Consider the following 13,336-nt stretch of genomic DNA (forward strand, 5'->3'; position numbering starts at 1 on the left):
TTGACATTGCTTATTATTATTCTTTACACAGGTACATTGTATTAGAATGTTCATTAAGCATACATATTGTTAAATAAGTTTGTTCTAGTACACTAATTTACACAAACACTCCTGAATAAAACAAGTAAATGGCCGAATAGTGCAACTTAACCAACCCAAAGGCTCTTTTAAGAGCCACCCACACTTTTCACTGAAAGGTATTTAAATCTTATGGTCCATGTACAATGAATATTTCCATCTTCTCCTTCCTGGGTACTTTAAAGGTGGGTACATGCTGAACACACCCCCATTAGCCTTGTGTTAATATGCTTAGGCTATGTGACATATATAATATATATTTGACTATAGGCTCTGCTCTAGCCTACAAGCACATCAAATCATCTTGCACACTATTATGTTGTAATGTCCATTGCCCACATTGACATGATTTCCATTTGTTACATTTCATTAGTTGTAAATTCTTTGTACAGCCCTCCATAACTTATAGAATCACAGCATATAAAATCCTTTACTCCTTATTTTTTAAATAGAACTTCAAAATGTTCTTTAGATTTTTTTTTTACATAGAATGAAGAATAATAAGGCAATAATGTTAGCAGTTTTCAAACACAACATCAATTCAAAGTACAGAACACAATACAGAAGGTGAGGGGTAAACAAATGAGAAGGCCTCCCAGTATTATTCTAATGGATTTACTGTTATTGTAAGAGTTCAGCTGTCTGCTATCTTGTGGATAACTTTTCATAATTTGTTTTCTGTCATATCTTGGTTTCTCAGATTTCATGTACACATTTGCTGACATGGACACAAACAAAACATACTAACAGTGATAATATTACAAAATAATTTTCATTCTTCAATTTTCATTTCATTCTTATTCTTTCTACAGTGGTTCTGTAAAACCAACTATTGCTCCTGACATCTCTGATTCAATGGGTCATTTATGAATGGTTAGGAATGTTATTAATTGTGTTCTTCGTTTTTTGTCATCTTCCTTCTTTATCAAAACCCAATTCACAAAACCTCTATAAACACAATATTTATTGTCCACAAAAGCAAATGCTGTTCACTGTAAAAACAAAACTCTTGTTTTGCAAAAAATAATAATTATGTATTGTGCATTATATAGATTGTATTGAACCAAGGCTTCCCTGTACAGTTGCTTCATGCGAATTTTGTTGCGTATCAGGATTCGATCACTGGTGTCTATGGTGAATCTACTGTATGTTGGAAATGACACAAAGGACACATCATTTTAAATTGAAGGGCTCATCTCATCCTGCTTACCAGATTTGTTGCCTACACACTTTCTCAAAAATAATTCTCCCTATAGCAATTGATCCTTTACTAAATAAATAAAAAACTCTTCCCTGAACATTTGCTATGTATCCAAGTCATTCAAATGAGCAGTAATCCTACCACTTATCAAAACGACTAAACTTGACAGGCCATTTATTTCAAAGATCTGAGAAAGTTTTAGCTTAACAACTAAGCTCATGAATACCTGATTCAGAACAAGTTAAAGGAAATCTTTCAGTCAGGGTTTAGGCCTCAACAGCAATGCTGATCAAAATAATTCATTCATACTAGATGTGAAAACAGCAATTTCCTGGTTTAAATCTTATTTAGCTTCAGAGAATCATTCCTCTGCTGAGTGAACTTGCTCGTTTTGCAGTGAAACAATTAGGTGGCTCTTAAAAGAGCCTTTGTGTTTTTGGGGCTTTTACTCCGAGCTCAGTTTAAGCACGCTCTCCGCGAATGCGACGGGCCAGCTGGATGTCTTTGGGCATGATGGTGACTCTCTTGGCGTGGATGGCGCACAAGTTAGTGTCCTCGAACAGACCAACCAGGTATGCCTCACTAGCCTCCTGCAAGGCCATGACAGCGGAGCTCTGGAAGCGGAGATCGGTCTTGAAGTCCTGAGCGATTTCTCTCACCAGGCGCTGGAAAGGCAGCTTACGGATCAGCAGCTCAGTAGATTTCTGATAACGACGAATCTCCCTCAGAGCGACAGTACCGGGCCTGTAACGATGAGGCTTCTTCACGCCGCCAGTGGCCGGCGCGCTCTTGCGAGCAGCCTTAGTGGCGAGCTGCTTCCTCGGGGCTTTGCCACCGGTGGATTTACGGGCGGTCTGCTTGGTTCGTGCCATAGTGACAGAAGTCGACTGTTCACCAACAAGGAGGAACGAGAATAGGAACCTAGTAAGGCGACGTCCTTTTTAAGCCCTAACGACGACCAGCGCTCATTGGGCGTCTTCAACACGAAGACCATCCATTGGACAATCAAGTGTGCGTCACCGCTCGACAATTGGCCCGTAGAGCGCACACATAAAAAAAACGCCTACTTTTCAGGCGGGTTCACGGCAAGACTTTGTTTGGATTTTTCTGCCCATAATGTACCATAATCAGTCTCCTTAATTCGCATACAATCTGCTAGAGCTCCTAGAGAAGCGAAAAATTTCACAGGGCTTGGTAGGGTCCATGTAGCCCACTCCCCTGCTGTGAAGGGATTAACGCCCATTGTCTTGGTAATGCGATGTAAGCGGCTCACCCCCAGCTCATACGCCTGCCAAAGCACAAGCTGGCTCACCCCCAAGCTCATATGACCAAAACACCAAACGTGATACTTCACAAAAAAGTTGAAGTTACAAGCAGACTGTATGTTACCGATACTACAACAAACGGCAGAAAATTTGTAGACTCGTGTTTCAAAAGTTACAATTCAATCGCACGTAGAGACGACAGTTTCTCTAATGAGTCCCGTCAAACAATAAAAATAAATAAAAATGTTTGAATCTTGCTCTTTGTATATTTCATATACTATACTATATAATATTTGTTGTAATCAAACACTTTCTGTTTCCGCGTTTGAATTCGCGTTTGAAAAGCTAAGAAATTATATGGCGCAGTTAGCTTGATGCTAATGTTATATAGGAAATCCCATATCATTGCTAGCGAAAATTAGCATGGTCGCGTTGCATCACTGCATCACTGATAAATGTTGTGATCTAAACAGCAGGCTGGAAAAGGAGAGGAAAAGACAGGAAAACAAATTCATGTGCTCTCTATCTATCTATCTATCTATCTATCTAGATAGATAGATAGTTAGAAGCATTTGATAGAAGCATTTGTGTTTCTGCTTGTTTGTGATCTAAACAGCAGGCTTGAATCTTGCTCTTTGTACATTTCTTATACTATCTATCTATCTATATTTGTGTTAGAAGCATTTGATAGAAGCATTTGTGTTTCTGCTTGTTTGATCTAAACAGCAGGCTTGAATCTTGCTCTTTGTACATTTCTCATACTATCTATCTATCTATCTATCTATCTATCTATCTATCTATCTATCTATCTATCTATCTATCTTTGTGTTAGAAGCATTTGATAGAAGCATTTGTGTTTCTGCTTGTTTGTGATCTAAACAGCAGGCTTGAATCTTACTCTTTGTACATTTCTTATACTATCTATCTATCTATATTTGTGTTAGAAGCATTTGATAGAAGCATTTGTGTTTCTGCTTATTTGTGATCTGTGATCTCTGTGATCAGAGACTTTCTGGGTGAGGCTGCTGCCTCAGTCTTGCTCTGTGAATTAACATAATAAAGGGTGATGTTTGGCTTTGCTAATTGCTGGCAAGAAGGAGAAGAAGGAGGGGTGATGTCCTCAGAATCCTGAATTCTCAGGAGCTCTAGTGTTAAAAACAGACTCTGCACATAACACTGTTATTTTATGTCTCTGGTACCATATAATCCTACATTTCTCACCTGCCAACACTGCTGGCTTTCATTAGTTGCCAGCAGCTTATGCTTACTGTCCTATATTCTGTTCATAGGAGCAACATCATGTCTGTCTTTATGCACACGTATAAATTCATATGTGCATATGCAACATTACTGAGTGATTGTGCGCATTTAAACGAAGTGTGCGAATGCTTAGACGTGAAACAGCAGCATCCAATAATGACACAAGAGCACATACTAAAATCTGCATGAATGAAAAGTTGCACTTCATAAGTCGATGTGGGTGGCTCTTAAAAGAGCCGTTGGATTCTGAAAACAGAAGGGAAATTTACTTGGATTTAACGGTCTTCTCGGTCTTTTTGGGCAGCAAAACAGCCTGAATGTTGGGCAGCACGCCACCCTGAGCGATGGTCACTCCTCCCAACAGCTTGTTCAACTCCTCGTCGTTACGCACGGCGAGCTGCAGGTGACGAGGAATGATACGAGTCTTCTTGTTGTCGCGGGCGGCGTTGCCTGCCAACTCGAGAATCTCAGCAGTTAGATACTCCAACACGGCAGCCAAGTAGACGGGAGCACCGGCACCGACGCGCTCGGCGTAGTTACCCTTGCGCAAAAGCCTGTGTACACGGCCCACAGGAAACTGTAGTCCGGCGCGAGACGAACGAGTCTTGGCCTTGGCCCTAGCCTTACCACCGGTCTTGCCTCTGCCACTCATAATGTCAACCACAGCGCTGTAAGCAAAGATGAAATAATCACGCCTGCTCTAAGAGCGCTGGAGATATAGCTAAATAAGCTGCTCTCCTATTGGCTTAAAAAAGGCATGACGAATAACCAACCCGAAGCGGTCGACATCCAAAGCCAGCCTCCATCTCTTTACCCTGCAACACTCCATGTGGCACGTCTTTTCTTGTCCTTCGTATATGCATTTCAATATTGAATCAAGTTTTAGAAATCTTCTAAGCTATTCAGGGTACACGCATATGTATGACAAGGACAGGAGAGATTGGCAAATTAAAAAATATCATACAATAGAATATTACTGTGTACATGTCCATATGTTGAATGAGATGCAAAATGTTTTACGCGCGTTTACTCTACAAAACTCCCTCTCGTAATAACGTTTTTCTATATGTATGCACTTCAATTTAATGTAGAAATGTACTCAAGTTATTCAAGCTACGTACATGTATGACAAGGAGAGGAGAGATGGGCAGACTAATGTATTCATAGCATACAATAAAATCTTATTATATACAATATTTCTGTGAATAATGAAATGCAACATGTTTACTATGGATACAGTAAGAAAAACTGATTTTCGTTGGACCCTAATAGATATATAAAGTTATATATATGTTGTTTTACCGTCATATTGATATTGTAATGTTATGAGTATGGATTGCTTGAAATGCTTGTGTATTGACTTTTCATTCTCCATTTTAATAAAGTACACTTGGGCAAATAAAACATACGTATATAAAATAGAATCTTATTCTACACAGTATTTCTGTATTTAGGACGGGATGAATGTTTTAGGTTGTCATTTTTCTTCCCAATGTCCACGCACTTAATGTAGAGCAATGGATGAAACTGCACCTTAAAATCCACCAACGACACAAAATATTTAGTTTAAAGAAAAGCGCTCTTTAGAAAAAAAGGTGGGTGGCTCTTAAAAGAGCCTTTTGGGGAGACCAAGACATGAAAACATGCACGTTTACTTCTTCTTGGGGGCTGCTTTTTTCGCCTTTGCTGCTTTTGGCTTGGCGGTCTTGGGCTTCGCAACCTTTGCCTTCTTGGGGCTCTTGGCTGCTTTCTTCGGAGCGGCCGGCTTCTTCGCTTTCTTGGGACTCTTGGTAGCTTTGGCGGCAGCGGGCTTCTTCGCCTTCTTGGGCGACTTCTTTGCAGCGGCGGCGGGCTTCTTTGCCGCGACCTTCTTGGGCTTTTTAGCCGCGGCAGGCTTCTTAACGGGGGACTTTTTCGCCTTAGGCGCGGCTTTCTTGGCGGGCTTCTTCTTAGTTTCCGCTTGCTTGTTGATCTTAAACGAGCCAGACGCTCCGGTGCCTTTGGTCTGCACCAAAGTCCCTTTCGTCACTAGGCTCTTGATGGCGAGCTTGACGCGAGAGTTGTTCTTCTCCACGTCGTAACCGCCAGCAGCCAAAGCTTTCTTCAGCGCGGCGAGAGACACGCCGCTCCGTTCTTTGGAAGCAGAAACAGCTTTAACGATAAGCTCACCGACGCTGGGTCCCGCTTTCTTGGGTCTAGCAGCAGCTTTCTTCTTGGGCGCTTTAGCCGGCGCGGCAGCGGTTGAGACTGGAGCCACTTCTGCCATCCTTGAATTTTCTAAGAGAAACAAACACTGAACGAACTGATCTGTGAATGTGAACCTCCCTCCTCGCGACGGACTGTGGTCTTAAAATACACATGAGGACGGTGTAGACTCAACTCGCCCGACACTGCGTGCCTGTGCTTCCGTGAGTAGATGGTACTTGTGTTTTCTCACGACAAATCTCGACCTAAATATGCATCCAAACACTATTTGCAGTGCATCAAAAAACGCGAATGGCAAGAGAAGGCTCTCTCGTTTATTTGCGTGCCAGGGAAGCCCATGCAGTTTCGGGTCGTTTTTCACAACTGCCACAAAAACGCAACCTGCGACTGTCGCACCTAAGAAGACATGCTGTGTTTTGTGTGATGTGTGGGGTGAAATTGACAGAAATGAAGGAGTAGGTCTAACAGCTCATAGTGTGTGCTATGAAGGAGAGTCTGAGTAAAGGCATGGAGGTGTTTTGAACGTGGCAATGGTGTGTTTATTAGTTAAAAAATCCCTTGTGTAGGTGTGACTAAAACACAAGCATGGGGTGCAGGAGGCCGTGGCCATATGTACAAATACTATGAGATAATAGTGGTGGTCTCAAGAATCAGGAAAAATTAAACTTATGAACAGGTATGTTTAAAAAAATAAGAGTAAGAACTAATGGAAAAGTAAATGTTTATCTGTCAAAGGTGTAAACTTGTGGAACAGTTGTGACAAGGACATAAAAATCTGCAGTTCACTTGTCAAATTTGAAAAACATGCTTAAAAATAAGGTAATAGATACTTATAATAAAGATAAATAATTTTATATATGTATAACTTGATATTGATTTTTAATAGTAATGTATGATTGTTCTGTAGATGAGCAAAGTTTATTATTAATAACATAATTGGAAATATATATATTTGATTAAAAAGGGTAGTCAATATAATTTAATGCTTCAAACTGTACATTTTTCGGTTATCATTATTTTCACCATTATAACCATTATTATTTATTAAATATTATTATTTTACTTTCGTTTTCTTTCTTTTTTATGTAAATGTATGTGTACATATGTGTTTATATATATATATATATATATATATATATATATATATATATATATATATATATGTTTATACGTATATGTACATGTTTCTCTAAAATCCGAAATAAACTCTAAACTCTAGTCAGTTTATTCTCTTTCCAGCCTACCAGTTCTTTAAAATCCCAGTAGCATTTCCAGTGCCATACGTCTATGTATGTCAGACAAGTAGGCGTGTTTCTACTCCAAGGACTCTCTGAACTGTTTTCTCCCAACTGGTTTTTTATGATGGTGCAAAATCCTTAAATTTATCAGAAGCCTAAATGACAGACTGTATTTGTCTGTATGTTTCCTTTTGTATTTTGTAGTGTTCTTACAATTGCTGTTGTGTTTGAAAAGTGCTATTCATATTTATAGTATGTATTATTATAAATACATATATTTCCTAAAATTTACTAGATGTAAATTACAAATAATTCCATATGCATTTCAAAGGCTTCAGTCAAAACACCATTAACATTAACCTGTACCTTTGATTTGGCATAACATTTTTATCATTAACCAGTGCTTCTGGTACTCTAAATTACTCCATAACCTTTCATATATGTTCCTTTTGCACAAGACCAAAACCTTTCGTCTGGTCCAAGCCCACAATAAAGTAGTTTTTCTCTTCTCCTTCACACAACAGATGCTTTAATGTACACAAGTTATCCCTCATATGATGACCCCTAATTGCACACGTCTGTTCCTTGCCAATTATATTGGGTAATATTATTGCAAACCTGTTTACAATTCTGTATTACCACTCCCAGAATGTGGACATATGTGGGCAAAGAATATTAATTATTATAATTATATATAATAGGGGAAGACTGGGTTTGGTTGTAACACTTTTTGCTTCTGAACCTTTATCTCACTGAATTCTTGAGCTAGACTTCTCAAACTTTTATACAAAGTACACACATTTGTTTACTACAAATGGCACCAATTCAAAACTCAATTCAAATATCACAATAGACAAAAGAAGCAACAACAGAGGCCACACCATGCAATATGCTTCAAAAAGAGGTTTTTGAAATAAAATAATGAAACAACAATCTAGAACAATGTCTCTCTCTCTGTGACTGACCATAACTCATATCCACTTTCTGTTTTGTTTGAGTGTGTGTAAATTAGTGTACTAGAACAAACTTATTCAAAAATATGTATATACCTGTGTAAAGAACATGAATGTCAAATAAACAATGTCAATGTGTGTGTGTGTTATATGGCAGATACCATGTGCCTTCGCAACTGATCTGACTGACTTGCCCTTCTTTGTGACCTCATCAGATGCTTTAAGAAAAAACATTTGTCTTTCATGTCAGTCTTTCTTTTACACTGCCTAGGCATTCTGTAAAATAATTAAATTCAATAATGTTTTCTTAGTTAGTAAGGTGTAAGGTGTATGTAAGGTGATGGTTGTAACACTTTTAAAAGCTGTTACAACCCACCCCACCCCTGTCAGCCATTGTTTAGCTAGCTGTTTTAGCAAGGTGATTTGAACTTAACAGGGCAAAATGCATCACAATTTACCTACTACAATTAATGTAATAGTTCAATGTAATATAATTCTTATACTATTGCAGATAAACCTTAAGTACTAAACTAAAAACTCTTTACTCTTTCACCTCATTTTTTTCTCTATGGAATCTGCATGTGTCTGTTTCCATCCTTGATATTCACCATGTGTGATCAGGGAGTAATTGGGTAAATACCGAAATGATCATATGACTCATATCTGATCCATGATCGGTGGAATTGATGGTGTTACAACTCTCCCCATGTTACAACAATACCCGGTCTCTCCATACAGTATATTATATTCTCCTTTCTCACACGTCAACATGCAGGTGTCTTGACCCTCCATCATCCAGGACACATGGGAGACAAGCATCCAGACTTTTCTCTGTCCTGGCTCCAAGGTGGTGGAATGAACTTCCCTTGTGTGTCCGAACATCGGAGTCACTTGCTGTCTTCAGACGCCGACTGAAGACCCACCTCTTTCAAGTGCACTTTGCATAATTATGCTTCGTCTATTGTGCTTTCATGTCTCTTTCCTCAGGTGTTTGTTACAGGTATTGTTTACTGTCTTTTTCCTCAGGTGATGTGTATGTTCTAGTGCTGTCAATTCCAGGTGCCGCGATTAAAAGTCCTGACCAGGATTTTGCTCAAGCTTGCTAGATTTTCTAATTAGCAATCCAGGTAAAATTAGTGGAATCAATACAATCCAGGAAGCCAGAGCAAAATCCTGGTGAGGACTTTTAATCGCGGCACCTGGAATTGACAGCACTAGTATGTTCAGGTATAATTGTTAGGTATCATTTGACTTTCATCTAGTGGTTTTTCCAGCTTAGAGTACCTTGTGTTCAGGACTATCTATTCTTGGAGATTCCAAGCAACTACGTAGCACTTTTGTAAGTCGCTCTGGATAAGAGCGTCTGCTAAATGCCATAAATGTAAATGTAACACGCGCACACACACAAGCTGAGATGCTAAGAAAACGTACAGCAGTGGATACAAAGTTGTACAGATCATATACATTATAGAACACAACATAAAATACATTCTAGGCTGCCCAACAAAGCACAGCACGTGGGAAAACTAACAGGACAGAAATAGCTTTAATCTAATTATTGTGCAAACACATTCCTAAGGGAAAAACTCTTTGGGTGAAAATGTGGGTGGCTCTTAAAAGAGCCTTTGGGTTGGTTAAGTCGCACTATTTGGCCATTTACTTGGAGCTGGTGTACTTGGTGACGGCCTTTGTGCCTTCAGACACGGCGTGTTTGGCCAGTTCACCGGGAAGCAGCAGGCGCACGGCGGTCTGGATCTCCCTGGAGGTGATGGTAGAGCGCTTGTTGTAGTGGGCGAGACGAGAAGCCTCACCAGCGATGCGCTCGAAAATGTCATTGACGAAAGAATTCATGATTCCCATCGCCTTGGAAGAGATACCGGTGTCGGGGTGGACCTGCTTCAGGACTTTGTACACGTAGATAGCGTAGCTCTCCTTCCTGGTCTTTCTGCGCTTCTTGCCTCCTTTACTGGCCGTCTTGGTCACGGCTTTCTTAGATCCCTTCTTCGGGGCGGACTTTGCTGGCTCAGGCATGATGCTCGGTGATGAGTGAAACACCGTTGAATTAACAACAACTCTCCAGCACCTCCTACATTAAGAGTTTGGTATTCTAATTAGGTCACGCCCTCCCTCCACGCTCATGACTAAGCATCATTGGTCAAAAACAAGCCCTCCTCTGACAGGACCTCCTATCGTGGCTCCGCCACCCCACTGTGCCGTAGCGTTTACCTCTTAATCCCGCCCAGCCATTTCTGCCTTCAACTTTCAAACGAAAACTATGATAGAGCTTCAAAATCTGTTTAGTTCTGCTTGCGCAAGGAATTTCTAGCTTATCATTTTATTATACTAAAATTCTTTGGATGTGGTTCTAAACTAGCTAGGTCATAACTTTGATTATCATTACAAAAAAAAAAATCTTTATTTGTATAGTATCTTTCATAGATACATGAAACTCAAAGTGCTTTACAAAATAAATAAAAAACATTTTAAAAAACCTAAAGAAAAAAAGGAAACAAACAATAAAATAATATAAAAATGAGAATTTATTAAAATAGACAGAGTAATGTAATAAAGTAAATAAGACAACTTAAAATAATTGGAACAGACATAGAATGTTAAATAATGTCATAACGTCATAAAATTATTTACCATTAGTTTCAATAATGCAGTTTCATTGCATTATTTCGTCATAAAGCATCTCCATTCATTTAATATGTCCATTTATTTAAATGTTTTAGGATTCAGAGACTACAACGGGCATTTTAAAACTGTTGTAGTACACGGCAACGTCGGACATTGTGTGTGATAAATGGTGTAGAAATTATCTGGGGGTTCATGTAACAGAGAGTTCATGTAGCCTATAAAAAAAGAAATGGTATAAAGCGTATGCTGTGTTTTAATATTGTAATGTTTGACATGGACTTTGCAATGATTATGTATGGACCCTTCCATAATTTTAATAAAAGTACATTCAAAAAGCAAAGTCGGACAAAACGTTCTCTGTGCGCGTTTAAGTAATTGACGTTTGTGGTTACCAGTAAACGCATGAAACAGCTCTTTAAATGAGTATATGGGTGGCTCTTAAAAGAGCCGTTGGTTTCGTGTCGAGTTGAGCGTTTAACCTCCGAATCCGTACAGAGTGCGTCCCTGGCGTTTCAGAGCATAAACCACATCCATAGCGGTGACGGTCTTTCTCTTGGCGTGTTCGGTGTAGGTAACCGCGTCCCTGATAACGTTCTCCAGGAACACTTTGAGCACACCACGGGTCTCCTCGTAAATCAGACCGGAGATACGCTTGACACCGCCACGACGAGCCAGACGGCGAATAGCGGGTTTAGTAATGCCCTGGATGTTGTCACGGAGAACCTTGCGATGACGCTTAGCACCTCCTTTCCCAAGACCTTTGCCACCCTTCCCTCTTCCTGACATCGCTAAACGTTTCTTTCACTACTCACAGAAAAGTGAAACAATAAAGCTGCAACACCCAGCGCGCCTCTGTTATACTTCTCTACAGGACCTCTTTGAAGACACTGGCGCACTGGAGGAGGCGGAGCTAAATGCCACGTTCCTCCAAAGCCTCCAGCACCACATTTAGACCAACTGGAACAAGGACTCCACGCTAAGTCACAAAAAGTACAATTTTACAATTTGAGATAGTTTAGGCAAGCACAACAAGCAGCAAATAAAAGGGAAAAGAGAAAGCAAAGAAAGACAGCAACAGCCGGCCTACAACTCTTACTGTTACTACTACTGCTAATAACAAGAATAAGACTTGGCATAGAAGTACACTATATTGCCAAAAGTATTTGCTCACCCATCCAAATGATCAGGATGAGGTATTTCAATCACTTCCTTGGCCACAGGGGTATAAAATTAAGCACCTTTGCATGCAGACTGTTTTTACAAAGTATTTGTGAAATAATGGGTTGTTCAATGAATCCAGCATGAAATTGTAATAGGATGCCACCTGTGCAACAAATCCAGTCCTGAAATGTCCTTGCTCCAAAATATTCTGCAGTCAACTGTCAGCTGTATTATAAGAAGATTGAAGTGTTTGTGAACCACAGCAACTCAGCCACTAAGTAGTAGGCCAGGTGAACTGATGGAGCAGGTTCAGCGGATGCTGAAGCACATTGTGTAAAGAGGACATCCAAAATGCATGTGGCCTTCAGATTAACTCAAGAACAGTGTGCAGAGACCTTCATGGAATGGGGTTCCATGGCTGAGCAGCTGCATCCAAGCCATACATCACCAAGTGCAATGCAAAGCATCAGATGCAGTGGTGTAAAGCACTCCACCTCTGTACTCTAGAGCAGTCGAGGCGTGTTCTCTGGAGTGACAAATCACGTTTCTCTATCACGTTTCTGGCAATCTGATGGACCAGGCCTTCTGCTCCAACATCAGTATATGACCTCACAAGTGCGCTTCTGGAAGAATGATCAAAATCTCCATGAACACACTCCTAAACTTTGTGCACAGCCTTCCCAGAAGAGATGAAGCTGTTCTAGATGCAAAGAGTGGACCAACGTCAAATTGAACCCTATGGATTAGGAATGAGATGTCACTTAAGCTCATATGTGAGTCAAGGAAGGTGAGCGAATACTTTTGGCAATATAGTGTAGATTCTCAGCACTGGGAACTAGAGTTTCAAACATCTACGTTAGAGGAGTCCTGCTGTAAAATGGAGAAATATGCACTCTTTCTTTAAAATGAGAAGTCTGAAACCTGTTCCTCAGGGCAACCTGAACACAGCTCAGGAAAATTATTTTATAATAATAAATATTATTATTATTAGAGGGCTTGAAAAGTCTTATTTTGTTATGCCTCATACTTCTTCTTATTGTAGGACTTGTGGTATGTTTTTTTTTTTTGAGTTGACAGCATTTGTAATTGTTTATGAATTTAAACATTCTTAAAGCCCCATAGAAATTAATGGCGAAATTTTCAGAATTTAAAATTATAACTGCCAGTTAGTGTGCTGTAGTGAAAAATGATCAAAAATCTCCTGGATAAACTGCTGTAAAATCTTTAAGCATTTACCTAGAAGCTCCATTTACATTTTACATAGGAGAGAAACTTGTCCTTTCCGGAAGTCCTAAATATCTATCAATTGAATAATTACTTTTTAAAGTTATGACC

At 39.7% G+C, this 13,336-nt stretch overlaps 4 protein-coding genes and 1 pseudogene across 4 annotated transcripts; all 5 read right to left on the bottom strand.

Annotated features, from left to right (window-relative positions):
• Positions 1–1,740: 1,740 nt before the first annotated feature.
• Positions 1,741–2,162, bottom strand: LOC143500542 (histone H3). Its single transcript, XM_076994693.1, has one exon. It carries the CDS (start codon positions 2,149–2,151, stop codon positions 1,741–1,743), a length of 411 nt encoding a protein of 136 aa, XP_076850808.1. The 5' UTR covers positions 2,152–2,162.
• A 1,847-nt stretch (positions 2,163–4,009) lies between these two features.
• On the bottom strand, positions 4,010–4,456 carry LOC143500544 (histone H2A-like). The gene has a single exon (XM_076994696.1). The coding sequence runs from the start codon at positions 4,454–4,456 to the stop codon at positions 4,070–4,072; it is 387 nt and encodes a 128-aa protein (XP_076850811.1). The 3' UTR covers positions 4,010–4,069.
• Positions 4,457–5,139: 683 nt separating this feature from the next.
• LOC143500553 (histone H1 pseudogene) lies at positions 5,140–6,178 on the bottom strand (annotated as a pseudogene).
• A 3,661-nt stretch (positions 6,179–9,839) lies between these two features.
• Positions 9,840–10,261, bottom strand: LOC143500556 (histone H2B 1/2). The gene has a single exon (XM_076994704.1). The coding sequence runs from the start codon at positions 10,229–10,231 to the stop codon at positions 9,857–9,859; it is 375 nt and encodes a 124-aa protein (XP_076850819.1). The 5' UTR covers positions 10,232–10,261; the 3' UTR covers positions 9,840–9,856.
• Positions 10,262–11,239: 978 nt separating this feature from the next.
• Positions 11,240–11,626, bottom strand: LOC143500545 (histone H4). Its single transcript, XM_076994697.1, has one exon. It carries the CDS (start codon positions 11,624–11,626, stop codon positions 11,315–11,317), a length of 312 nt encoding a protein of 103 aa, XP_076850812.1. The 3' UTR covers positions 11,240–11,314.
• Between the last annotated feature and the right edge of the window lie 1,710 nt (positions 11,627–13,336).

The sequence above is a fragment of the Brachyhypopomus gauderio genome, unplaced genomic scaffold (assembly GCF_052324685.1).
Source record: "Brachyhypopomus gauderio isolate BG-103 unplaced genomic scaffold, BGAUD_0.2 sc156, whole genome shotgun sequence".
NCBI lineage: Eukaryota > Metazoa > Chordata > Actinopteri > Gymnotiformes > Hypopomidae > Brachyhypopomus > Brachyhypopomus gauderio.

Excerpts from the sequence above, each read along its gene's own strand:
- LOC143500542 (XM_076994693.1), bottom strand. The coding sequence starts at position 2,151 with ATGGCACGAACCAAGCAGACCGCCCGTAAATCCACCGGTGGCAAAGCC.
- LOC143500544 (XM_076994696.1), bottom strand. The coding sequence starts at position 4,456 with ATGAGTGGCAGAGGCAAGACCGGTGGTAAGGCTAGGGCCAAGGCCAAG.
- LOC143500556 (XM_076994704.1), bottom strand. The coding sequence starts at position 10,231 with ATGCCTGAGCCAGCAAAGTCCGCCCCGAAGAAGGGATCTAAGAAAGCC.
- LOC143500545 (XM_076994697.1), bottom strand. The coding sequence starts at position 11,626 with ATGTCAGGAAGAGGGAAGGGTGGCAAAGGTCTTGGGAAAGGAGGTGCT.